General features: G+C 42.0%; 1 protein-coding gene across 2 annotated transcripts; it reads right to left on the reverse strand.

The window, feature by feature from the left end:
* Positions 1-178: 178 nt before the first annotated feature.
* Positions 179-27620, reverse strand: JAM2 (junctional adhesion molecule 2). 2 transcript variants are annotated; one of them, XR_014563645.1, is made up of 9 exons: positions 27452-27619; positions 18071-18136; positions 12473-12583; positions 10800-10952; positions 9864-10069; positions 8647-8749; positions 7786-7893; positions 3296-4635; positions 179-1787 (listed from the first exon to the last, which is right to left on the reverse strand). XR_014563645.1 is itself a non-coding variant. In XM_083737352.1 (9 exons), the coding sequence occupies exons 1-9, from the start codon at positions 27504-27506 to the stop codon at positions 1755-1757; spliced, it is 870 nt and encodes a 289-aa protein (XP_083593478.1). In that variant the 5' UTR covers positions 27507-27620; the 3' UTR covers positions 179-1754. The 2 variants fall into 2 exon arrangements, 1 of the variants encoding a protein (XP_083593478.1); XM_083737352.1 differs by having other exon boundaries at positions 3296-3326; positions 7782-7893; positions 27452-27620.
* Positions 27621-27869: the final 249 nt, after the last annotated feature.

The following is a 27869-nucleotide window of genomic DNA, read 5'->3' on the forward strand; positions in this document are numbered from 1 at the left end:
GCTAACAATGTCGACAGAACAAAGTTAGGGCAAGAAATTATAGCCAGCTGTGAGGCTTAAGGTTCTGGGGTGGAGATGAGAATCCGGCTTAGGAATTTGTCTTGCTTATTTTTAATTTAAGAAACCTAACATTCATACCCATGTTTTGTCTTAAGCATCAGCATCATAATCACACTAGTAACAAAGCATATGTGATTTATTTATAATACCATCCAAGAGATTTTTATAAAAAAAAACATTAAGGCATTTGTTAGCATTGAGTGGTGAAAAGGATTTCTTCTCAGGCAAAATGTACAGTCTTCAGAAAATAAATCATAAATAGGGTTTAAGGGACGAAAAATTAGCAGTGGTAAGAATGCACTACACTTCAACAGACCTATACCTCCATAATTTTGTTCTTGTTAAGATAGACTGAAAGAGTCAAGACATTTAAATAGTGGAGGCAAAAATGGCTTTGAACAATATTATTCTGATCTTGGCTGTGGAACCTATCATGTTTCACAAAAATTATGAGTAAAAAGCTCTTAAACTGCAGAACTCTTTATTTGATTGATTCATATATTGCCTTTCTGTCATTTAGGCCTTTAAAGTTAGCTTACAAGCAGGCTGGAATAAAGTTGTTTATAGGGCAAGACATCACATGCAGATCTACTCTAGAACAAGGAAAAATCCTCACTCACTCTACACATGATGTCTTTTGAGGTTCTAGCTATCCTGGACAAGGATGCAGGAGTAGAGAAAATAAGGTCAACAAGTCAAGACTGCACAGTTCTTCCTACAGCCCGCTTGCTGGCTTGATGGTATAATTACGCCCTTAACATTAACAAGTATGGTAGCAGTTGCAGTTGTCTTGACCTGCACAATGGAGAAAAGGACAAATCTTCTTTAGAGGCATCTATGCCCCAGCCCAAAATGAACTAAATTTATATCCTGCCCTTCCCAAAGGAACCAAGGGCAGCAATGATCTGATCAGGCTACTTACTCCTGACAGTTCTTCCTAGAGGGCTGGCTTCATATAATCCGGTATCTTGTTTCCCAAAGTCACCAGCCGGAGACCTCTAGGTAGCCCACAAGGAAGACATGAAGGCAATTGTCCTCTCCACTTACTCCCAGGCAACTGGCATCATAAAAAAGTATATAGCCAATTATAACTCATATCATCCATGAGTTTGTATAGCTCCCTTTTAAGGACATCAAAACTGGTTGCGCTCAGCAAAACCCACACGTTAGCTATGTATGGTGTAAAGAACTATTTCCTTTTCTCTGTTCAGACTCTATGGTTACCTTCACTGGATGGCACAGAAGTTCTGGAGTTACGAGAGGGGGGGGCATACTTCAGCCACTTCCTCAACAATTTTATAAATCTGTCACCTTTCCTCATAGAGGAGTTGTTCCAGTCCTTTGATCTGTTGGTTGCACCTTTTCTAGTTGCATGGTATTATTTTGAGATGTGGCGACTAGAATTGTGCACTTCATCACCTCCTCTCCTATCCTTTTGGGGACATTACACAGTAAGAAACCCCTTACAATTGCGTAATCTACAACCACCAGGTTAGAAAAGCACTATCAAACTACATTAAAACAACTTCTGACAATCATGTGTCTTCAGCTTTTAGCAATAGTGCCTTGGCTTTGCCATTGGTTTATTTTTTGCATGTACCACTCTTAATATTTATATAATAGAGTCCAAGCATCCCTTTGATATTCTGCTCCAGCAAATGCTCATTTGGTGTTCCTCAGAGGGTGGGTTTCTTTTAAATAACAAAGGACTTGGTGTGCTTGAAATCCTAAGGAATGGAAAGAAGAACTGTTGAGATAATTCAGATAGTTGCAGTAGAAGGTTTTGTGCTAATGTCCATTCACCACCAATAATTATGAAAGCACCCCACATAGCATTACAGCAGGAGTAGCAAACATGGTGCAGACTCCAGCTATCCCTAGCTATGGGCAATGTTGGCTGATGCTGATGGGAATTGGAGTCCAAGACATCTGGAAGGTCCTATGCATTACATAAGGGGTAGCTAAGCCTGCGGCCCTCCAAATGTTGGACTACAACTTCCATCCACATGGCTGATGGGAGCTGAAGTCCAGCAACATCTGCAGAACCACAAGTTATCCACCCCTGGTTTAGCAGTTTTCTGTGTCATCCATATCATTGTGAAAAGAACTCTACAAGCTGACTCACATATGTGAAGCAAACACTCTTTAATCCATGCATCCCCACCTGAGCATGAGATCAGCTGAATAAATCTCAATGTGGACTGTATCCTAAGCTTGTTGCCATTTCAGTGGTTCTATTCTGTCATTATGATAGTAAAAAATAACAACAAAGCTTCCTCCATGCATGCAGCCTGATTCCCACTGAAGTACCCCCCCCCCCTTGATCTTATATGTAGAAGGGAGTTTGGTGAAAACCATCCTATCTAGCCAGCTCTCACGGTGTCATGCAGTGTGAAAAACATTAGTATGGCTGCCATCTACCACTGCTTTGTGTGTTAACACTGATCCTACAAGTTTTCAGGAGTGGGGGAAAACAACAGTATTTAATATGTAATCTGGGTAAGCCTATAGAAATTCATGAACTTGCCACTAGATGGAGATGCACCTTCCTGAGAGCTGGTATGTATTCAGTATGTAGCAAGACTGCTGGAAATAGCCTCTTTCTGGCAAATGCTCCTTTCCATAACTACCGGTATAATGTATAGAGGAGCATACAGCTGAGTAAGATGCCAACAGAAATAACCTGATGCACCTCGTGCTATTATCTACCAGGTCAGATGGGACATTATGTGGGACATAATTCAAAACAACAGTGGTACCCCGCAAGACGAACGCCTCGGAAGACGAAAAACTCGCTAGATGAAGGAGTTTTTCGTTTTCTTAGCCGCTTCGCAAGACGCATTTCCCTATGGGCTTGCTTCGCAAAACGAAGCTTGCCCCGCAAGCTCCGGGGATAGCGGGGAAGCGGAACAAATTAATTTCGTCTTGCGAGGCACCACTGAACTTTCTGTAAATAGTAGCCAAGCATAGTTTTCTTCCCTAATATGCTAGCCACCTTTTTATGGGACACTTTTATACGGAAGAGCGTTCAAAGATAATTCCCTCCTTGTTCCCTGCATCTGAATTGGTGCAGTCCAGTTTACCATGCTGTCTGGGTGAATAGCTGTGCTCTTAGCCGTTCTGTACTTTAGAGTTGTGGCATGAGAAAGTACATTATCTCCACCCTTCCTGAAGTAGACATAATGGGTGAATTAATCTTGCCAGTGCCACTACAGCATGGATACAGAATGCTCACCTTTTCACTGTTTGCAGCTTTGTTCTTCCTGCTAGCAAAATAAAAGTGGGAGAAAGTATACTGTTAGATCTGGGCATTTCATGCACCTTACTTATATAGAGCTTTGTTTTCCATACATTCTTGTTTCTACTGAATTTGCTTGGATATTTATTTATTTATTTTAAAAAGTTTGATTCAGTGCTTAGAGCAAGGATAAGGGAACCTGTGGCTCTGCAGATGCTATTGGATTCCAACTCCCAGTATCCCCAGCCTGCATGGCAAATGGTTCAGGGACAGTGAGAGTATAGAGTCCCAACAAGAACTGGAGGGCCACAGGCTCCCCATCACAGGGAATTTGCCTGCATGTAAGAAGTCAATCGTATTATTTCTAAATTTGGGGCTTAACGTTCCATTAATTTTTGTCTAACTGTTGCAGAAGCAATACCCACAAGATCACATTATAAATCATATTATAATTGAATTAAACCCTATACTATTTTTTATTTAAACATAAGTAATTTTATCCAGATACGTCTGCTACATGGGTTTCAAAATATAGACAATATTGCTTTACCAACCTTGTAACAAAAGTAACTGTTGCATTGTGTTCTTATTAACAAAGAAAACATTGGCATATACATATGAACTTTGAAAGAAATTGCCTTGTACATTTTCAGTGAGGGAAGTACTGAATGTATACAGTATTTAGTTCTACTGAGAATACACTCATTTAAATCTGATCCACTGGTTTCAGTGAGTCTGCTCAGAGAAGGGGGTTGGAATAGATGCCCCTCAGGGTTCTTTTCAACTCTATGGTTCTATAGTGCAATACTTTATAGGGAAGACTGTTCAAGGCCTCCTTATTGCTTCTTCAAACTAGTAGCCAATGGGTGACTGGAACCCTCTTAAAATATTAGCCAACTGAGCCCAGCTTTAGGTATTATAGGCTAGGAAATGAAATGGCTTGGATCCAGATTTTGCTCCAGCTAGCAAAAGGGGAAAGGGAGTTTTTTCCCCATAACCCCTACAGCCCCTTGTGCTTTCTGAGGAAATGCTTCAGGGAGTTGTAACAGGCAGACATACAAGCGAAACTGTGGGAGATGGCGCTGTAGGGGGATTGGCAAAGGTTGCCTCCTCGCTCTCTACTGTTAGAAGGATCCTTCCATCCAGGATCAAAAATCACCTGTGGGTGGAAGGAGAAGTTTGGATCTGACCCGATATGACTAATGCAAGGGATTCTGCACAATAGTGCAGAACTATTGATCCTTGGATCAACAGTTGCAACTATAGTCAATGTTTCAGCTGTTCAAAAGTGGCAAACAGAAAGGAAAATAAATATACTTACGTTGAAGAATGTGCTTCTGGGGGATAAAAAAAACAGGAAAAGAAAGATAAGCAAGTGTCATTCTCCATACTTCACACTGCCTAACTGCACACTTTACACCAGTCTCTGGAACAACTGCCATAAATATATGATCACATATTTCCTTCTGATCTTGCAGAGATTTACTTTCAGACAAACATCAGGTTTACCAGATATTCCCAATCAGATCACCCAGCTAAGTGTTAATAAAAGTTATATTTAAGACCATTTAAAGCAGGGTTTTTCCATACATTCACCCACCTTTTATGTAGCTTGGTTATGTTTTACCTCCTTTCTCTGTGAGACACATGTGGTTAAGTAATTTGAAGCTAATTATATTATGTGATCTATAGTTTACTTCGCTGTCTGATCTGATGTGGCCTTGTGACTAGATGTTCAATCACTCCCTCCTGTGCCCCACAAAGTCCCTCACTAGATTGCTGCATGTGTGAACAAAATAAAGATTCTAAAACAATTATTTGTGGACCATGCTGCACTCTATAAATGCTAGAAAGGAAGCCATGTCAGTTCATTATATTTAAAAAAGAATTCCACAGTATGTAAGTATGTAAGGCAATACAAAATAAACTGTCAAGACGACTTACAAAATAAGTTGCCAAGAAATTCCAAAATAATCATTTATTGCTAGATTACAAAGTAACATATAGTCAATAAATTACTACTTAATTATTTGGTCTAAGTGGGATCTGAAGATGCCTGACTTCCTCTTAATTGCTCCTAGGACAAAAAATGGTCCTATCTTACAGCTCACTGTTCAGTTAGATGGTTATTTTGTCCCTCGTGGTTTACTGCAGAATAGAAGCAAGCATCAATTGGGTTTTCTGTGGAATGATATTTGTTCCAATTCAGCTGCAAACAGCTGGTTTTCCTAGTGAAAGAAAAACCTCTCAGACCCATGCCTCATGGGGCAAAGAGGAATGTGGATGAACCCTGATTCTGGGAAAATAAAACTTTTATTTTAAAGAAAGAAAGAAATATTTGGGGGACAGGGAGATGCACTCTCATTGTTACCCAGCAGAGGGAGCTGGCTAATCAAATTCTGCAGAAATTTCATATCAAAACTTGCATTCAAAAATCAGCAACGTGATATAACAAGGCAGAAACCATGGTGTTTGAGCTTTTACTGAAATATTGTCTACGTGTACTGACTGGCTTTTAGAAAAGCGAAATATATTTTGTTGCATATTGTAAATGAACCCACGAGAAACTGTGCTGTCTATTCTGTGTGCTGATGGCTTTTTACAATGGCTGTGGAAACATACTAAACCTGACTCAGTTGCATTAAGCGCACCACATAAACAACTTCAGTAGCAGCTGGGAGTCCCAGGCTTCAGTCCCACACTGCGCCAATAACATCAGATACAGAGAACAGCAACCATTGTGGAAACAACAATTTCCTTTCCATGTGAATATTGCCAGGTAGAAATCTCTTTGCTGGGGAGCTGTGTTGATCTCATTTGCCATGTGGATCTTCCATACGGTTATAGGCCAACTGGCATGAAGGAAGACCATGGGAATAGGTTGTTAGGATTTTACGTAGCCGATGCTGACTAGTGTGATTAGTATAAATCACATGAGATGTCTGAAAAGAGTTTGGGAAAGGAAGACTGTCTTATCTCTTCCATCTGAGAGCGTTATTGGACTGTACTTTCGCTTTTGCTGTATGCTTTCTGCTTCTGCCAGAGTTTGGAGGGCACAGACGTGATTATGGATTCTCTGTATATATTGTGAATAAAGTGTAGTTTAGATCTACGGATGTTTCTATCTTCTTGCTGTGTGATGCCAGAAGACTTGTGTGCACTTTTCATATGAGAAGTGTCAGAGGGGCACTCTGGAGTGAAGGGACATGCCATTCCACTGGGAGACACTCGGAGGTACTGGGGGTCTGCCGTCTCCCCCCCCCCCCAAGGAGAATTTCCTAACAAAGGTGTCCCAGTCTGTTGCAGTGATGCCTGAACTGGCTGCAGGTATCTTGGCTTTAAATGGTACCTAAATTCAACACCATGTGAAAAATCCATCGAGGTAAAATTCTGCAGTCTGGTGTAGATTAGGATTTAGTGTACTCCAATCCATGACTGTTTGTTATTGATTGGTAGTCACAGGGGCAGCCTGTCCTATTTTGCCACCTGAGGCAAAATGGGAATGTGCCCCTCTTATCCCCCTGCCGCTGTGCCCCCCCCCCCCCCGATTTCCATTGGTGGTGGAACACCACCCTTGCCAACACTTGGCAAGAGGAAAACCATTCCACAATGCCTTGACACTCATCTTCTCCACCCCAGCCAGGGGCAGGGTGGACAAGTGGCAACACCAAGTACCAGAAGTGGTGGGGCAGGTGGGACACTGCCTTTTGTGCTTCTGCCACCTGAGGCAGCTGCTTCACCCTGCCTCATGGGTGGGCTGGCTCTAAGTTTTACTCACAGAGTACAGTCACTGAAATTAATCAACATGACTAAGTTAGGAGCATTAATTTCAATAGGCCTACCCTGGATAAAACTTAGCTGAATCTCACCACAAATTGAACAGTTACAAATGTAAAATACCCAAGGTTGTTAAAAGCGGGGGGGGGGGGGGGGAGTGTCAGAAAGCAATTCTAGATTTTCTGAGGGAAATTGCAATATTTAGACATTTTGCAACCAGCTTAAAGGTTAAAAAAAAATAGAGCCTTTCCAATAAAGACTCAGAAGATTGCATATCATAAGTTCTCTACCCACCCTCTAATAAAATACTGGGTTGAAAACAGAACATGCAACGCTGACTCCAAATCTCTGTTATTACAAGGGCAGCATCTTTATTTACAGGAACTGTTCATTATCCATCCACATGGAAAAAACATTAGCTTTCAACGTAGACCAGAAGTACTGCTTTCTGGCAGCTGGTTCTGCTGTTATTTCCAAGACTAAAGTTGTCTTTCCTTTTATTTTCCCATCACCCCCTTTTCCTATCACCCCCTTCCATTACTTTGTTATCACTCCCTTCCACCACCCTCCTTCCTATCACCCCCTTCCAGGTGTGCTAGCTCTGCTCCGAAACCACCTTTGCTTCTGCCGGCCCACAACCCCACACAGTTCACAAATATTTAAGCATGGGAACTTACTGATCAATCCGGGAAGGAAGAAGTTTCACTTACTTGAAAAGTAGCCCTTCTTTTGTGCATAATATACCCCGAGACCACAGGAAGCTATTATCAAAGCCACAATGACCACCGCAGCTATGATGCCACCTACATTAAGGTCATCTAGCATGGAAAGCAAAACAAATATAATTTCAAATTGGAGGTTGAGTATAGAAGGCAATATTCATTATATATACCATGCCCTATTTGAGAGAGTGTGTGTGTGTGTGTGTGTGTGTGTGTGTGTGTGTGTGTGTACACACAAACACACACACTCAAATAGGGCATGGTAGAGCCCTGGGAAGAGTGACTGTTTGTTAAACTACAATAACTATGGCCAGATAATCACTCTACACAGCTGGTCCAGGAACTGAAGTTAGTGAAAATATTATATGCTCCCTGGGTTTTCAGCTGCAAAGGTGCATCTAAAGGCATTTCAAGTTGCAATCCTCACTACTCTGGATCCTTCTTTCTAAAAATGGTCCTGTACTGACCACTTGGATCCATGGAGGCCGCCATCTTGTGGTGCAGCTGGGAGAGACAGCGCCAGCTAAGCCAATCAGAGGCAGGGGTTTAGGGGCTGTGACCAGCCCACTCCTAGCCTATCTAAGGGAACAGTTTAGTTGCAGGCCGCCCTCTTGGGTCCCCCCCAAGAAAACCTACTTTAAATTGTGGCAGTGTCCTGTAAAATGTATTTTTTTGCTTTAAATGTTTTCTCTTTTTATTAATCATCCAAACTGGGCCTTTAAAGATGTGCCACATAACCGAGTTTGAAGTTGGAAGGTGAACTAACACATTTTAGTTTCCTAACTCTGTCTTGTAATTAAGACATTCTCATCTCAAGGTTGGTTGGTCACATTGGAATTTGACATTTACCAACTTGCATTCGCTTTACAGAACATTTCTGAGGCTGTCCAACTTTATTGTCAGCTTCACAGTAGTACTCTCCAGTGTCATTCTTTGAAACAGAATTGAATTGCTGGTAGAGAGAGAGAGAGAGAAGTAGAATATTCCAACTTTTTTAAAAAAAATGGGAATGAGCAGTCAAAACTGAGACAACATTTCTAGTACATTATGCCATTGCATTATTATTATTATTATTATTATTATTATTATTATTATTATTATTATTATTACCACCAACATCAATGAAGTGGATTTAGAATACAGTTGTACCTTGGAAGTCGAACGGAATCTGTTCCAGAAGTCTGTTCGACTTCCAAAACATTCAAAAACCCAAATGTGGCATCAGAAGCTGCGGAAGCCCTGTCAGACTTCCAAAAATAGTTTGCAAACTGGAACAGTCACTTCCAGGTTTGTGATGTTCAGGAGCCAAAATGTTTGAGAACTAAACTGTTTGAAAACAATGACTGTATGTCACAGTTTTCCAGAATGCAAAATGCTTGTCCAGTCTGACAGTGACAACTGATCTAAGGGATGGGAGAGGGTGGCCAAAGCAGTGCCAGCAGACCAATATTTTTGGCCAAACTGCTTTCAACCTTTTTAGGGGGAGGAGAGAGAAATGAAACAGTTCTGAAAATTGGGGTGTAGCAGAAATAATAAGTGCTCATGGAACAAACATCAGTTGGGTTTTCTGCAGATTGACATTTGTTCCAATTCAGCAGTAAACAGCGGGTTTTCCTGAGGAAAGCAGAGGAACAAAAGAAAAACCTCTTGGACCCATGCTTAGAAATCACCAGACAAACGGAAGTGTGGATGAGCCAATTCAGTTACTGCAGCAGACATTTGGTGAGATAAGTACATATCTCCGCTTTGTAAAATATATCCCATTTTCCTAACATTTTCTCATACTCGTCAATCTATTTTATTATCTTACAGGTGAATCAGCAAAGTATCATGCTGGTTCTGAGCTATATATCAAAAGATATACAACGTGTAGGATGCAAGGTGACTTAAAGAGGCCCTATTTACTATATCTCTATGCAACTCTGAGGCAAAAAAACCCCAAAACCACACAGTAGAGTCCTGATACTATGTTGAATTTCCTCAGTACTACCACAGCAGAATGTTAAGCCTTTTCTTGGGCTAAGTAAAGTCCAATGCTAAGTGGTATTGAGCAGAGGTTCACTAACCAGAGTTCCAGTTGTAGCATTCATGGTATAAGGAAGTCTCTCTTTTTTAATGCTCCGCAATGCTGGGCTTTCCGGAAGAAGAAGGCCATTCTTATACCATCTGTACTTTGACGCAGGAACACCATTGTTTTCTTTACAGCGTAGCTCCACTACTGTCCCCGTCATAGCTGAACTGGGCACTTCACAAGCAGGAGGAGCTGGTGGGACTAGGAAATGACATGATCTGTTTCAAAGTAAAATATCTGAATGGCTAAACCTGCCTATTGCTCACAAGTTGCTCTAATAAAGGCAGCTAGACTGAGTGGTTTATGCATCACATTGTATGTGTACTGTTCCTCGCCTCTGGCATTGTCCGACGGAAGTTTGATGTAAGCCAGTGTTCAAGATTTTTCAACAATGAATCAGCAAATGTAATATAATCTTTAGTTGTAAACAAAATACTGATCTGAGGTGCATTATGTCCAGACTTTCTCTTCCACAACTAGAGATAAAATATAATTGGTTGTATCAAACTAACATCTAAATACTACTCCTCAGAGTAGATCCACTGAAATCAATGAACCTAATCGTATATTTTCAGTGAGTCCACTCTGGATACAACCCCATTCATACATTTTAAATAATCTATTTCAGAATGTCTAAAATTAGTTCCCAGCTACTTATCTCTTTACAAAATGGTTGGCTTTAAAGTCTGGTTCATACCATTAATTTAACAAAAATTATCCCAGGCCCAATGGATGTGTACATTTCAGATAACAATAAAATGATATAAAATGAAACATTATTTTTACAGAGGGTTTCTTTTAAAGACAACACACACACACACACACTGGATACTTTATTGTACCCCTTCTGTAATTGGGTGGCAAACAAAATGCAAGAAGAAATGTACTACTGAATAGTGTTACCTCAAAATAGCTTTGTTTAGATTCTTACCCAACACTAAGAGAGAGACTATAACTTCCCCTATTTGTTGTCCATGTTCCGTGGATGCACTAATTTCACAACGGTATTTCCCAGAATCCTTTCTAGTCACATTTTTAATGCGGATGCTCGATTGCACTCTTTCTCCTCGATTTTTAAAATCACCTGCAAAACAATCAAGACAGAGAGCAATGGCTAGAAAGGAACTTCCTCAAGTTTGCTTTATAAATGTATAAAACAATTAGGGGGAAAAGACTGGTTTTCCAGAATACAATGCCAGTTTGGCTCTCTACCTGCCATTCCCCACGATATTTATTTTCTCCCGAAGACCCTTCCAACACTCCATTTCATATGAGGTAGTTTATTAAGGGATTTGGTGTCTCAAACACATATTTTGCATGCAATTTTGATACATTGTAAGCTTTCATATGTTGCAGTAGAATGTTTTCAAATGAGAACTATCAGCCACTATCAGTCATACAGCTGTTAAAGACACAAGTACCCTGTTATCAATGCCATTATTAATCCAAATGAAGGCCTTTGTGGATGCCATGGCTCCCAGGCACTGAGTTGGCAACTCCTGCTATATATCCTAATCATATTACTCCTTTTCTGGGGGGAAATTGTTAGAGCAAAATCGCAGCTAGTGGCTGTTAGGACATGTTTTGTGGTTGCTGCTACAGGGCTGTGACTGCTGGCAGTATCCCCCTTTAATTCCTCATCCCCCAATTCCCCACCCCATTCTCTCCCTCATACAGATGCTTAGAACGTACTCAAAATGACACCACTGAAAGCAGAGGAGCCATTTTGTGCCAGACCTAATTTGTGACTTAAAGGCAGGTTCACACATGAGATGCGTGCTTTTTCTCATTTCTCCCTCAAAACTTACAACAGCAGACAGCACTACAAGACAGGGTAAGCCAAGCTACAGATGGAATGGGATGCTTGAGTGTGGATGTGAGCTGTTTGAAGAAGGGTTAGTCAGGACAGTCAGGAACATGAATGGAAAAAGCCACATATGTGCGACTTTGCCTTTCAAGTGTTTGAGCAACCCTTGAAACAAAGGATGGGAGATTTTCAGTGACACACAAGAACTCTACAACAGCAGACTGCAAAATGTATGTTCTGTTAACTAGTTACTCCACACACAAACACACACACATATAGGGAATGTCACTTAATTAAATAAATCTTACATCAGGCAGTCAAATCAATTTTATTTGATTTATCTTTTAAGAAATGTGCCTATGACTAAAAGGAACATGTGAACCAAACAGGCTATCCTCTTGTTCAGCAAAGTAGGCAGCAGCTATTTCTACGGTTGATAGTGATGTCACAATCATGGAAATGGCTGCTAGAGCTACAAGCTCAATCCATGAGACTCAGGTTCAAATGCCCATTCAGCTTGGAAGCTTGCTGGGTGACCTTGGGCCAGCTGGTAACTCCTAGCTTAACTTAACTCACAGGGTTGAGCGAAGATAAAATGGAAGGAAAGAACAATGTACGTCACCTTGACCTTCTTGGAAGGAGAATTGGATAGAACAGTAAAAAATAAATCCATGTACAGTGTACATCCTGTGATTTCTCCATGCAATCCTGAACATGGGAACATTTCACATGCAGGACACAAGCCCTCAGCAGCACAGTAAACACACACACAAATATAAATGTAAGCATTTTCTTACCAACAAAGGAACCTTCAAAGTAGACAAATTTAACTCCAGTTTTGGTAATTTTTTTCCATTCTACTCTTGTAGTTTCCTTCCCTTCATTGTGTTTACAGCTTAGAAATGCCTCTGCAGAGGAAAAAATACGTCATTGTTTCTGCTCTGAGTTGGAATACACTACAAACGACTGGCACACTTTCAGAACTAACTTTTGTAGAATGACTCTACAGATTAACGGTCCATATACATTTTGTGTGTGTACACTGGGGTACAGAATGCACAAGCTTCTCGTCATGCCCAAAGTGTGCACCCATTCAGGATTTTGGTGCATAACTCTTAAGATATCTGGACCCAAGCCTTTCGGATTCTGCAGGTGGCATGGGAATTTTACAGAAAGAAATCCATATACAGTGGTACCTTGGGTTACATATGCTTCAGGTTACATACGCTTCAGGTTACAGACTCTGCTAACCCAGAAATAGTACCTCGGGTTAAAAACTTTGCTTCAGGATGAGAACAGAAATTGTGCTCCAGCGGCACGGCAGCAGCGGGAGGCCCCATTAGCTAAAGTGGAGCTTCAGGTTAAGAACAGTTTCAGGTTAAGAACAGACCTCCGGAACGAATTAAGTACTTAACCTGAGGTACCACTGTATAAACACAACATGTGGGATGAGAGGCGCCCCTAAGTTTACTGTAGTACAAAAATAAATCCAAAGAAGCCAAGCAATTGCTAAACATCAGAAAAGCTAAACATCAAGAGCACTAAACAAGTTGTGAATCATCAAGCATTTTACAGTCTTCATCTTTCTCACTAAGACCATAATGATTATTCATCTCTAAAGGCTGATTGCTACTCAAGAAGCAAGGAATTTGAAGGAATTCATTGGCAGCAGGGCTGGCCCATCCATGAGGAAAGGAGAGGCAATCACCTCAGGTAGCAGAATCGACAGCAGCAGATCTGGCCTTCAAGAAAAGGATCACATGTAGATCTTTATTCACCCCTTGTTCTTAATATACAGCTTCACTCCCCACTTCTTCCCAGGCAGGGAAGGGGCACTATTTTGTGCTTCACCTCAGGAACCAAAATGTCTTGGGTCAGCCCTGATTACCTGTGTTCACACATGATGGTAGACCATGGTTAATGTGTAATGTGAACATGCAGATAGCTCCCACTTTGCTCCCTCTCCTAGCACAAGCAGGAGCAACAAACCACAATCCCTGGTTTAGGATTATGTCAGAACCAAGAATTTTTGTTTGCTTGACTCCAAACAAACTATGATGCGAAGCCAAGGTTCTTAGCTTCCTGGCTGTGGTTTATTAGTGTGGGGAAAACCCACAATGTCTTAACCTGCAAAGGTAATTGTGGGAAATGATCTTGTACCCTATAGTTTTTCCTCCCTGTTTATGCACACATGATGTGTGTGTACAATGGCAGGTACCAGCAGTGGCAGCAGGTACCAGCAGTGGCCTGGCCTGGCTCCCTATAATTAAAGTCTAACTCCATGTACAGTCTCATTTCTTCATTCATGCCTACAACTTTCCACATTGCAAATGTTCAAAGAATAAGAATGAAAGACATACTTACTGACTTTGCAATTACATATTCTGAGCATAAAAGCAGCTACAAGGTTAGGTGGTGAAATTGGCCAGCTATTGTGTTATATTATTGATGCCTGCAAATTGTAGCAGGACACTTTATTCACACACGCACTGTTGTGGCCATTTTGGAAACTTTCTCAATCAATTAGATGTAACCCCATATTGCTCATGCAATGTGCATGTAAGCCCCATATTACTCCACCCAAAAGAACATTTGTTGCCTTTCAAAAGATATTAAAAGAAGTTCTAATGATGGGATCTTAACCTGCTCCAGGAAATCATAAACAACATTGATATGACAGACTTCCCCAGCAAAGCAGTGGAAATGCTTTTGTTTCCGAAGTTCTGATTGAGCGGAATAGGTGGTGTCTTTCCTGAAATGCCTGCATCAAGTAGTCTTTTCTTAATGTTTTATTATGCTTTTGAGAAAGAAAGTTACGAGACCACTGTGTTCTATTCTTACAAGTATTTTATTTGGCTGATTCTCATATTGCTAATATTATAGAATTAAAAACGAGAGGAGGGATATGGGATTTCAAAATTTCAAATCTGCACAGTGGGGAAGCTATTTTGCTCTTGTTCATGCAGCCTAACAAACCTTTTCAAAGATGGTTTCTCCCTGACATTTCTCCAGGGGGGAAAAGGGTTCCTAAACTTTTATATTTGTAAAGGGAGAAAGATAAAAGCACTAAACTGTAGATGACAGGGCGATACACACACACACACACACACACACACACACACACACACACACACACAAATGAATAGCTGACATGGGTGGTCACTCAAGAAGAAAAACAAAAATGGAAATCTGAGAAGGGTGTGGATGAGAGAATTGGCAATAAAGATAAAATGGAATGTGGATAAGGACAGATGGAAATTTTTCTGAAAAACAGTACCAAATAAATCCAGAAAAGACAAAGAAAGAAACTGTCAAGAGGAAGTACAATGTCTAATGATTCATCTTCACTTCTGTTTGTAATATGATTTCTAGGAATAAGTCTGGGAGGTTTTTGTTTTGCTCCACCACTTTCCTCAGGAAAACCTGCAGTTTACTGCTGAATCAAACATCAATAGGGTTTTCTGTGGATTGATGTTTGTTCTGATCCAGCAGTAAACAGTGGGTTTACCCAGGGAAAGCAGCAGAATGAAAGAAAAACTCATCAGACCTGTGTCTAGAAATCATGGGACAAACAGAAGAAAACGTGGGGCAAACGTTAAGTGTGGATTTACGGTAATATCTTTCAAATCAATCACAGCAAATGCAAAGCCACTAACTCAGAAAATGATAGGACTAACACAATTCCTGACTCTTCCATAGAGGACCCATGTTCATTATTTCACATCAGGTCGTCTATATTTGTTACAGTTGGCACACTGTACTAGTTCCCATTTTGTTCTGGCAAGGGGAAATGCTGTGGAAGGGGATAACAGCCTAAACGATGCCAAGTGACCTTTCTTGGCAGTCCACAGCAGAACAGCCAATAAAGATACTCAAACAAAACAAAACATGCAGAGAGATATACACACATGGGTGGGAAATGAAAAGAAAAATACAGAAAGAGAGAGCGAGAAAACATTTGTTCACAGATGAATTGTTAAAACAGACTCAAAGCACGTGATTCTGACAATAACCCAAAGCTCTACAGGGTTGTGTACAGAGTTCCATGCATTGCAAGTACACGTTCCCTTTATAGCTTCTTCTCATTATATTAAAGGCACCTTGTGATTTTAGAGTCATCGCCTAGCTTTTCGTATTGACCTCTCTGTCAATGAATCCATGCACATCTGCAATGGAGCCTGTCTATGATAGGTGGGGAACCTCAGACCTACAGCCAAATATGAAGGAGAAGGAGAAGGAGAAGGAGGAGGAGGAGGAGGAGGAGGAGGAGGAGAAGAAGAAGAAGAAGAAGAGTAGTTTGGATTTGATATCCCGCCTTTCACTCCCTTTAAGGAGTCTCAAAGCGGCTAACATTCTCCTTTCCCTTCCTCCCCCACAACAAACACTCTGTGAGGTGAGTGGGGCCGAGAGACTTCAAAGAAGTGTGACTGGTGTGACTGGCCCAAGGTCACCCAGCAGCTGCATGTGGAGGAGCGGAGACGCGAACCCGGTTCCCCAGATTACGAGACTACCGCTCTTAACCACTACACCACACTGGCTCTCCACACCTCTGTATCTGGCCCCTGGGATTCTCCTCAACTCACACACCCTCACACCCCAGGCCACACCCCTTGTCAGCCCTGCTTCACACTTTCCTTCACTGTTTTTGCTGGGCTAGAGTAAGTTCTTTAATTCTGGTTATGCCTCTTGCTTGTACAAATAGAGGACAGAGAGGGGTGTGAGAGTGTTTGAAGAAGCAAGCCTACTGTACACGTACAGATTTCACATTTGTCACTCTGTTCACTTTTGCCTCTGGCCCTGCCCATCACTGGCATCTGGCCCCTGGAAGGCTGCCCAGCAGGAAATGTGGCCCCCAAGTTGAAAAAGTTCCCCATCCCTGCTGTGTATGTTGCAGATGATTCTGGAAGCGTTCCCAGGGGCACATTCCATTCACGAAGGGCAACAGCCAAGTCTGTACGGTTTTACCTTTACGCTGCATGAATTGTGACCCTAAAGAGCACTCACTGTGGCTGTGCACTGGTAGAGAATATTAATAGTATGTGTTCAGAAGGGCTGGAGCCAAGCTTTCGTATTTCCTACCCCCTAGGTTCACAGCTTGAACCAGTTCTTTTGTTTGTATTTCAAAAGTTTCAGAAACCGTAGGTCCTAAGCATAGTTCCTTATAATTAATGCCCAATAATTAATGAATCCCCCCCCCATTTTGCCCTGTAAAATGCATTCATGCCTCACTTTCTCTCACACAAATGCAAATAATCCATTTACCAGTATTGTATAACAATTGACGTTAGGCAGAGTGGGTTAAAATCAAGAAGAGGTGTATAGTGATATATATTTATTTTTAAAAAAGTTATATGATTAGAAAATTAGATCACTTGAAATTCAGAACATAAAAGAGGGTGTTTCTAAATGGTTTCTCCCCTAAGGCGGGGGTAACATGCCTCCACCATGAGAGTCCACAGTGCATGTTGCCTAGAAGGACAAAAGGCAACACACTCCAAAAAAGGAAAAGCCAAACTGAATCTGAATATTCCAGCAAAATAAATTTAGTAGTGGGCAGTGTGGTGGGACATAGAAAAATCTAGGGCCTTCCCAATGGCTGCCCCCCTCCCCAGAAATTGGTTGGATTCTTAATATTATAATCCTAGAAATCTTTTCTGTAATTTGTGGGACGCTCCCAAAGAACAATGGTATGGACTTGTCTGTTGAAACTTACCCCAAGTGGTTACAATGTGGTCCATGTCATGCACTATCAAATCCTAATGGTTTCAACTGATGGGGTTAAGCAAATATTGCAATTTCACCCATTAAAATCAATGGAACTTTAAAAACTGTTAAGTTCTGCTGGATCAGATGGGCTGCGAAAAAGGGTTGTTCTGAAATCTCAACCTTATGTTGTTGTTTTTTTAAAAAAATAATAATAATTTGGATTTGCCCCAGGAAAAGCAACTCTATTAAATAGGGAGAAGTACAGGCTGGCATTTCAACACCAATGATATTGTATAGACATTGCAAAAAAACTTGAAACATCAGTTTCACACCAAACACCTGTCTGGAAGCACCCACAGGTTTGTATGTAACAAAGTCACCCTGTTTATGCAAGGACTTCTGCTTATGCAACCAAAGTTCTTCCTGCTCTTCTCTCTCTGAACCCACCCCACCGCACATGCACACAAAATCTGCTCCGGAGGCTTGGAAATAGAATAGATTTGGGGACTCTCAGTTGAGGGGGACAAATGGGATTACTTTTTTTATATATACAATCCAACTTCATTTTGTTGCTGCTTTATCCATTGCATCACTCCACTGCACTTTTATCAAACAGCCGTTTAAAATTCATCTCAGGACTTTCACTTATCCATTGATATAAGACGTACACAGTCATACACATACTGTACCCTCAAATTCGTTTGCTGTAACATCTTTCGTGTCTGTCTCTACGACGATTCCATACGCTTTATAATCTGAAAGAAAAAAGAAATCCTTTACATTGCAATGTCCATTCACTGTTGTTGTTTTTTCAAAATCAAATAAATGCCCTCTGCAGTCATAAAGCTGGGTTGTTTGCTTAAATCATGTTGCCTGCAAAGGAGATCAAACTAACTAGTTAAGTTTTTTTAAACCATGCATGTGCAAATGTATTTCAGAGTCCTTTTCTTCTTTTAATCTACAAGTGCAACTCGTATTTCTATACACCTGCATCAGGGCCAAATGTACACTGTATTTTAACTCTAGGTACAGTTCTGGATTATAGTATTTAAACATCAGATCAGATGAAAGGTAAACTGTCCTTAAAAGAATCACTCAGGTTTCAGCTGAGCAACACCAGGGATAAGCAGTTTTTTGTACTGTTGCACTATAACATCCTTTCGCACAATTCTCAACACCAGCCAAAGAAGGCAGAGGGAGGGGAAGGTTGTAATTTTCATGTTATGACTACAGCTCAACAATGATTCTAAATTGCACAGCCAAGTTGTGCAACTGGAAATTATATTCTCTGGTCTTTTCAGGGAAGACTGAGGATTATCCAATAGGGATGGTGAAAGTCTTAAGAACCTTTCAATTTAGGGGGCTGCATTTCAGATCCCTTCCATAAATATTACGATTCGCTCCCATTTACAGGTCAGACTATACCAGGGGTCAGCAACCCGCGGCTCCGGAGCCACATGTGGCTCTTTTACACCTTTGCCGCGGCTCCGGGGCGGATACTAGCGAGGGGAGGAGGCGCATTGTGTGCCCCGACACTCCCCACTGTTTTAAATGTCGCAATTGTTTTGTGGCTCCCAGTTGTTTTTTCTTCGGTCCTAGTGGCTCTTTTTGTCTTAAAGGTTGCAGACCCCTGGACTATACCAAGTGTGGTGATTCCACATGGAATATTAATATAAGCACCCCCTCTAATGACACTCTGCATCTGAGTGTGCTAACAGCTCTTTTGGATCCAGGCCAAGTTTGTTGCACTTCAGTCCCACGGAAACCAATCTGGGCTGCATGCATCAGGCTTTTTGAATACAGTACCAGCAATTCATCTAAAGCTTACTGTTTCTAAAGATGACTACACATTTTCATCTAAAGTTATGAAGCATTTTTCTGGCTACCCCTTCCCCACCATTTTTCTACTTTGATTTAAACTAATAAATAATCTAGGAAATGTGTGCATGTGTTCGTGCATTAAATAAAATGTGTGTTTCTACTATGCAATTTACAGTTAGTCTTACCACCGCTGCTATTAAATAATATAAGCAGTATAATAGAGGGAAATAAATATACATATATTTCAAAAGTCAGCATTTTTTCTACTGCTGTTCTTGCTGGTTGCTAGTAAGTACTGTTTCCCCACCCCAGTAAGTACTGAAATAGTTTACTGTTTGACATTTTCAGGAGAAAAAACAGATGTATGCAAACTTTCACCTTTGTCTTCAGTTACTTTGGAAACATTTTTAGGAACTGTGAATGTGTTCCAGAATTCTGAACAGAGACATTTATAAAAACGTTAACTGAAAGACTCCTTATACACATCACTGAGAATTAAATAACAAGAAAGCTCAGGCAAAAGGTGGGGTGGGGAAATTTTGACTAGAACTTTTCAAAGCTAAAACTTTTTTTTGTGTGTGAATCCACTATGCACACACAAAATCACATGTAAGGTAATGCATTTTTAATATATGTATTTAGAAAGCATCCTGGACTTGAGATGTATGTGCACAGTTCTTGTAGGCTTGGACCTTTACCAGCACACATTATCAACTGCTAGGATGGGGAAGAAATTCAGTTTGGTTTGGATTTTAATCTGGATCTACCCAATTCTCACTTCCCAAAAGAGCAAGTAAACTGAAGCACAGCTATCCTTTGTAATTCAGTCCTGCAAATTTTGCAATGCAGTTCATCAACCCCCCAAAAGTATATTAAAAATGTGCATATCAGGACAAAGCGTACATAAAATGCATTACATTAGTGAAAATGTCAAAAAAAAGACACCCTATTAGGCAAAATTGCATGCAAAGTGCATATTAAGAGAAATATGCATTAAAATAAGGACATATTTTCAAGAGAATTTTAAAAAAACCACCACCACCAACTGATATAGGAATGTGGTGAACTGAATTTAAGACAGAAACGGGGTGGGGGGTGGGGTGAAATGAGAAACTGAGATTTCAAGACCCATCCAACCTCATTAACCGCTTGCTTTCAGTGGGAGTTGCACTGAGTTCCTTGAGCACAATATTACTACATACATCTATGAATTAAGGACACAATTCAGTAACAGAAAACTTTGAAGATTCTGCACAAAGATCCTTTTTCTTCCGATAATGCTTTTGATTTATAGATTGAATAAATATTTTTCAGTTTCTTTTGGTAAGCATCAACAGGATAAAAATGCCCAAACTTAACTTTGAACCAGGCTTGAGATTTTTGCTGACTCTTCTGTTTCTTGGCAATGAATAGATAAATGGGGGTCAGGCGTCTTTAAAAAAGCTTAGTGTCTTACAAATAATCGACTTACACTGCTATTGTAAGAGCTGCACAGAGTTTATTTCCATAGCAACAAAGTTGTTGGAAACGCTGCCAATTTATGAAGCCTAAAAATGCAAATGTTGTCCAAATGGCTGCAAAACTAAAATGCATCATGTCTTTAATTTTTTTTTTTTACAGGAATGCAAGATCCACTAAGATTGCAAACCCTGTTGCACATTTGTACAACAAATGTATCATGTGTACAATAATTGTGTAGAGGAAAGAATTTTGTGTTGGTGCATGATGTGCTGGGGAAAGATACAGTGGCCAAAATTTCCTCACCTGTACAACTGCTACGGATAGAAAAACTACTTCCTCATTTGACTACAGCCATCCTACACACTGCCAAGGTTGCTACACCTCCCAGGTACTTTGGGTGGGTGGGTGTGCATGCAGAATGCTACTTGTACAATCGGGTTTCCCTTTCATCTCCCTTCTCTGCACAACCTCATAATCTGCTCTGGGGCAGGGAGTTCTCCAATTCCTTGGAGCAGATTTTGATGGTGCATGGGAAACTGAAGAAAAGGGTAGTCTGCTGTGCTAGTGGAACAGCAGTATTTGATGAAACCCTTTGACTAGATTATGGAAGCCATCTGGGCTTCAGCACACAGGCTCTCTGGCTTCAATACACAGTACACTGGACTCGGTACACATTATACTGCTCAGACCATTGGAAACATCAAACCCAGAACAGCTTCTTCAGAGGCAGCAACCCACCAGACATCTCTTCTACAGCTACACCATGGAAGATGCTTTAACTAGAGCAGGGGGTCAGCAAACTTTTTCAGCAGGGGGCTGGTGAATTGTCCCTCAGACCTTGTGGGGGGCCAGACTATTTTTGGGAGGGGAATGAATAAATTCCTATGCCCCACAAATAACCCAGAGATGCATTTTAAATAAAAGGACACATTCTACTCATGTAAAAACACCAGGCAGGCCCCACAAATAACCCAGAGATGCATTTTAAATAAAATGACACATTCCACTCATACAAACACACACTTATTCCTGGACCATCCGCAGGCTGGATTTAGAAGGCGATTGGGCTGGATCCGGCCCCCAGGCCTTAGTTTACCTACCCACGAACTAGAGCAAAGCTAGCCAACACAGGGCCCTTCAGATATTGTTGGTGCACTGGTAGCCAGTAATTTATTGATTCCAAAACAGACTCCAGCCAAGCTGACTCTCAAAGCCTCGCTACATATCTTTAGGTGCCAGGCAAAAACATTCCTCTTTTTCCAGGCCTTTGGCTAATTAAACAATCTAGGGCCTTTTAAACCATGGGTATTGTTGTGTATTTGTTTGTTTGTTTGTTGTATGTACTTTTTGCATTTTTATATTGTAAATCATCCTGTGATCTTTGGATGAAGGGCAGTATAGAAATGTAATTAATAATAAAATAACTAAGCAACCAATATGTCACCCACTACACCAGGAATTGGGAACATGTGGCCTGCCAAGCATTGTTGGAGCACAACTCACATCAACCCTGACCATTGGCCCTGCTGCCAACATTTGAGGAAGCTACATTAGCTATCCTTGAACGAGACGTATTGGGGACTATGTGCTTACAAAGCATGTGATCCAGTGTGGAGCTACAACTTGCCTTCCGTAGGCATTGCAGTGCCCTGAACTACTGTTGGAATCTAGAATTAAACCCTTAAAGTTTTGCATAATAATGCAAAAACAATGTCATGTAATCTTCCTTTTTTAAAAAATAATAATTTAAAAACAGAAAGCAATTTTTGTATGATAAAGATCAACTGGCACCTTTTGTAGTAAGCTAACAATTGCAAACTTTCAACTCAAGCCTCTTGCCCTTATTTAGGTGTTTTTAAAAACAACTGTTTATACAAAAAGCAAACACACACAGGGCAGATAGGATACAGATGACACAGAACAATGGCAAGGCAAACAGGAAAACGCACAGCAGCACGGCATTTTGCTCTGTACCTCATTTGTTGGGTTAACAGTGCTACTTTTAAGTGGCCTCAACTGTTGCATTTTTCACTTCCCTTCTTTTATACAAAAGGAAGAGCCTGCCGCTGAAGGTGAATCTCTAAGGAAGCCTCCGTTGCTATGCAGCTCTCTGCTCCAAGCTCTTACAAAGGCAGTAAAGTAGAAAAACCATTCATGAATATTAGCACGCTGACCCAGGATCTTACAAAGAAGAAGAACCCCAACCTTCATGGCTTTTTTTCTGCAGGGCTTTAGACTCAGGAAACTGCAGCAGATTGCATTACCTCAGCTTTGCAACAAAACTGGGCAATACAAAAAATGCTGAGAACTTTTCTTTGTTCAGATTCAGGATTAGTATTTAAGAGAGCCCATGAAGCTTCTCAACAAAGCAGAAGAGAATTGCACTTTACAGTTCTGTCAAATGTAGCAAGACTTATCCTGGCTTACCATTTATGTAGCACTTTTAAGTGTGCAGTATTTGACAACCATTATTATCATTACCATCATTGAAAAACTGGAGGTTGAGAGTTAACGGCTTGTCAGTGCAATGCATCCACGTCCCTGGCAACTACCAGCCTGGCTTTTCTGTAAATATGTGGCAGGATTTGAAAGTGTCCATCAAGTTGGTAGCATTCTTAAAAATAGTAGTAGCAAGTCCATTAATTTATGTGATTCTCCAGTGGTTTGACTCCATTGAGACAGACGGATGCCAACAACAGCTCTGAGTAGAACTTAGCCAGATACAGCTCTAGGAGTTTCAAGTTTCACAGTGGATGCATTCCACTGTGGTGTCTTTATGATATATGGTTTAATTACGCACATATAAAACCAGTGCCTACTGTGGAGGTTTCAAACATCCCATCCCAAGTGGACGCCAGCTTCTTCCAAAGGCAGCAGCATCATCCTACCCTGCCACATCCCACCTGTTATGGGCTTGCTAACCTAAACCCTGGTCTTTGCATTCTTACACCTAGTTCTTTGATGCTTTGTTGTGCTAATGGATCATTACCCCCCAGGTTACTGCCTCAAACAAAACTAGCTTTGTGTTGATTGCCTTGGATTAAAGAGGATGGCTGATACACAACTTCTGTACTTTGCCTAGGTTAATTGTCTCTCCACATAGGCTAATTCCAGAGGATTAATAGCAGCTAACACACATCTTAAACACACACAGGTCTTGCTACTTCCCTGTTCCAACAGCCCAACGTTAATTCAGTTCTAACACCAACTTACCGTAATCCAGAATTCAGGGTGTCTTGCACCCATAGATTCATAACAGTACAATTTGAGCTTATAAACATTGGATAGCTCTGGAACAATTCTTTACTATACAAAGCTTAATTGAAATTAAAATCAGTTGCCAACACAATATCAAAGTAATTTGCATCTTTTGTGAAAAATGCTACGAGGAAGATATCTTTCATTGATAGGTGTAATCCTGATTTATGGAAGGATCTTGGGACAGGGAAAATGCAGACAGGGAACAATTTCTAAAATTATATTAAGCCATCAAAGCAGAAACATATCAAATCTTCCAATAATCACATCAGTTTGAAATCACTACAGTGTACAAGTACAAAGTACCAAATCTGCCGGGAATTAAAGCTTAACAAGCATACTAGTCAGATATCCAACATATTTCAATACACATTGTTTTCACAGCTGTGTGGTTTGGCTTCACCTATCTGTGTTCAACACAGTTCTTGGGTGGGGCATTTTTCTCCACTTCCCCCCTCTTATCTTCATTGAAGTTATATTTATCAAGAGAAAACATAATCTTTGAGGGCATGCTTTTGATTGTTTTCATGCTTGCTACTTTTGCTTTCAGGGGCCCTGACAATCTTTTTTAAAGAAAAATAAAAACACAACAACCCCCCCATATGTTTCATAACCCTCCTAAGAAAGGAATGAATGTTTTGATTCCTTAACCAGTTTGATGTGGATGTTTGAATATGTTGTTATATCTTTAAAACATATCTTTAATATTTTCAGACCTAGGACCGACTTTTAACCCAAACATGCATTTGGGGACCCATTTCTTAATCTTTTACCATACATTTGCAGGGTGGTAGTGCTCCTGTTGCAACCCACCTTGGATCAGGCTGTGACCCACGAGTTGAAGACCAGTCCTTTGGGGCACTGTTGTTTGTTAATGGTTGCTGGGAATTGCTCTGTGAGGAGTAAATTAAAGGGTCCATAATTCTGTGAGGGAAATAATGTGCTTTGAATGTGCTTTAATGTGCTGGTGCCAGGTTATTTTGAACCCTAGGCAAGACTAACTACATGCAACTCTCCCCCAAACGGCTAACTTCAATTTTCAAAAACAGGTTTCTTCTAGAAAAGATGAAAAGCATAGAATCTGAAACTGCTGAATTTATTTTAAATTGCAAGATTAAGTATCACAACAATGCTTGATTATCTTTCTGAAACACAAAAGAAAATGCTTTAGCACACAAATCATTTTGAATAATCTTGTGAATTGCGATATAAAAATTTAAGTCTCTTAAAAGTTTCAGTTTCAGGCACATCAAAATCTCACTTTGTGCACCTTTCCTTTTGCATTTTTTTCCAACAATTCCTTTAGTAAAGTTAAAGGGACCCCTGACCATTAAGTCCAGTCGTGGACGACTCTGGGGTTGCGGCACTCATCTTGCTTTACTGGCCAAGGGAGCCGTCATTTGTCCACAGACAGCTTCCGGGTCATGTGGCCAGCATGACCAAGCCGCTTCTGGCAAACCAGAGCAGTGCACAGAAACGCCATTTACCTTCCCGCTGGAGCAGTACCTATTTATCTACAGTGGTACCTCAGGTTACATACGCTTCAGGTTACATACGCTTCAGGTTACAGACTCCGCTAACCCAAAAATAGTTCTTCAAGTTAAGAACTTTGCTTCAGGATGAGAACAGAAATCGTGGTCCGGTGGCACGGAGGCAGCAGGACGCCCCATTAACTCAAGTGGTGCTCCACGTTAAGAACAGTTTCAGGTTAAGAACCTCCGGAACGAATTAAGTACTAAGCCCGGGGTATCACTGTACTTGCACTTTGATGTGCTTTCGAACTACTAGGTTGGCAGGAGCTAGGACCAAGCAACGGGAGCTCACCCCATTGCGGGGATTCAAACCACCGATCTTCTGATCGGCAAGCCCAAGGCTCAGTGGTTTAGGTCAAGTAATAAATAATATAGTTGCCAAGCCTACAAGTCTCTTTTGTATTTCTTCATACAATATACAACCAATGTACAGCCCACTTGTTCAATGTATTTTACTTCCAAGTCAACTGCCTAAGGCACATTTATCAGACAGCAGGTTCCATTAAAGTCTAGGTTTAGTTCCAAGTGAGATGTTTCGGTTCATGGTGCATGGCTGCAGAATCCTATACGTACTTGGGAGAAAGCACCACTGAACTCAGTGGAACTTCAGGTGTGCTTACTTTACAGTCTTAGAGTACAGTGAAGTTAGTTCCCCTGACCGTGCTTTTCACAGCTTCCCCCCACTCCAGTTCTTCACATCTGGGCTTCAATTTGTGTGAACATGGATTTACAACCCAGCACTGAAAACGCTGTGAGTCCACAGTAATCAGCAGAGTGAATCCGGTCTTGTGTGTCACAGCTGCAATCTTCCATGGGAATAAGTCAGGCTTCCGCAACCTCGGCCCTCCAGATGTTTTGAGACTACAATTCCCATCATCCCTGACCACTGGTCCTGCTAGCTAGGGATCATGGAAGTTGCGGGCCAAAAACGTTTGGAGGGCTGAGGCTGAGGCAGCCTGGAGTAAGTCTTATAGCCAGATCCTAGGCATGTTGCCTCAGAACTTAGTCCCACTGAGCTCAGGTGAGCCAACTCGCAAGTAAAAATGTACAGGATTTCCCCTCTCCTAAACAAAGTAGAAATCCCACTTAAAAATAAAGCCAGATTTCTATGTCTCAAAACTGCTTAGCAAGGCTTTCGGCCACTTTCAACACACACTTTAGACTAGGGCTGGGGAAACTGAGGCCCTTGCAACTCCCAACAGTCCTGACCACAGGTGATGTTGGCTGTGGCTCATGGGAGCTGGCGGACAAAAGCACTTGTGCTGGTCCCCATCTTTCAAATACCCCCAAACTCCTTCATAATAGCTATCTTTCCCCAGATTCCTCAGGTCTCATTCCACAGTCGGTGTGCACAGCAGTCTCCTTCCAACCAATTCTCATACAGGCTTAGAAGCAAGGCAAGTGTGAAGGGACACGCCCATGCACCTTAAACGCTTTGGGCAAATGAGCATCCTAAGATTGCAGCGTCCTCAGTTAAAGCGCGCGTTGGGAATTGACACCAGCTGACCCCGGTGCCCTCCTGCGGCCCTGCCTGGTCAACAGACCCCCAGCAGGCGCCGCTCCGCTTGAAGCCGCGGCTTCCCGGCCGCGTGCGCCTGCCTCCTGGGGCGGCCAGCGCGTTTCCAGCCGGCCTCGCTAATCAAATCAAATCGAGCGGCGGCTGGGGCGAGCCCCGTCCTCTGCTTCGCGGCAGTACCGCCTAGTAGGAAGAGTCAGCCAGAAAGAGGAGACAGCCCAGAGAAGCGAGGTTGCTCTTCCCTACCAGGAGGAGGTGGACCTTTTGTAAGCGAAAAGAGAGGGAGCCACTTGCTGGCGTCGCTCCCTGGAAAAAACAACCAGATGCTCCTCGCAGGGAGGCGGCGGCGAACTTGGCTGCGCGGCGGCGAGGAAGGACTTGGGGTTTTCCAGGCGAGCTGAGCGCCCTCTCCCCCCAGGAGAGAAAGAGGGAGAGCCGCTGCCCTACGGGGAAGGAGAGGCCAAGACAGAGAAGCGACTTACAGCCCAGGAAGCCCAAGTGCCAGAAGAGCAGCCAGAAGACGCGGCGGCTCGCCATCTTCGCAGCAACAGCTGGCTCGCCGCTTTTCCTTTCGCCCCCACGAGGGAAGGGGCCGGGGGCGGGGAAAGAGAGCCTGGCGACGCAGCTGGACGGGGTGGGGGGGGTCGCGTTCTCCGGCTCCACCCTCCCTCCAGCCCTCCTTCCCTCCCTCCGCCCGGGCACCTCGAGCAGGGGAGGGGGACGGCGCCTCTCCCGTCGAGCCGGGGAGATGGGCAGGGGTTTCCGCTGGGTCCTAGGCGGAGAGGGACGGGCCCGAGCTGCTCAGCCTCCCCTGCCTCGCCCCTCTGCCCCCTCCGCTATGCACATCGACGGACGTTTCCTTTAACTCCGAGGCAACTTCTCAGCAGAGGGAAGGGATCG

The sequence above is a fragment of the Podarcis gaigeae genome (assembly GCF_964106915.1).
Source record: "Podarcis gaigeae genome assembly, chromosome: 4".
Taxonomy (NCBI): domain Eukaryota; kingdom Metazoa; phylum Chordata; class Lepidosauria; order Squamata; family Lacertidae; genus Podarcis; species Podarcis gaigeae.

Excerpts from the sequence above, each read along its gene's own strand:
- JAM2 (XM_083737352.1), bottom strand. The coding sequence starts at position 27,506 with ATGGCGAGCCGCCGCGTCTTCTGGCTGCTCTTCTGGCACTTGGGCTTC. Across the intron at positions 18,137-27,451 it reads GCACTTGGGCTTCCTGGGCT|ATTATAAAGCGTATGGAATC; the intron begins GTAAGTCGCTTC and ends TTTTTCTTTCAG. Across the intron at positions 12,584-18,070 it reads TACAGCAAACGAATTTGAGG|AGGCATTTCTAAGCTGTAAA; the intron begins GTACAGTATGTG and ends TTTCCTCTGCAG.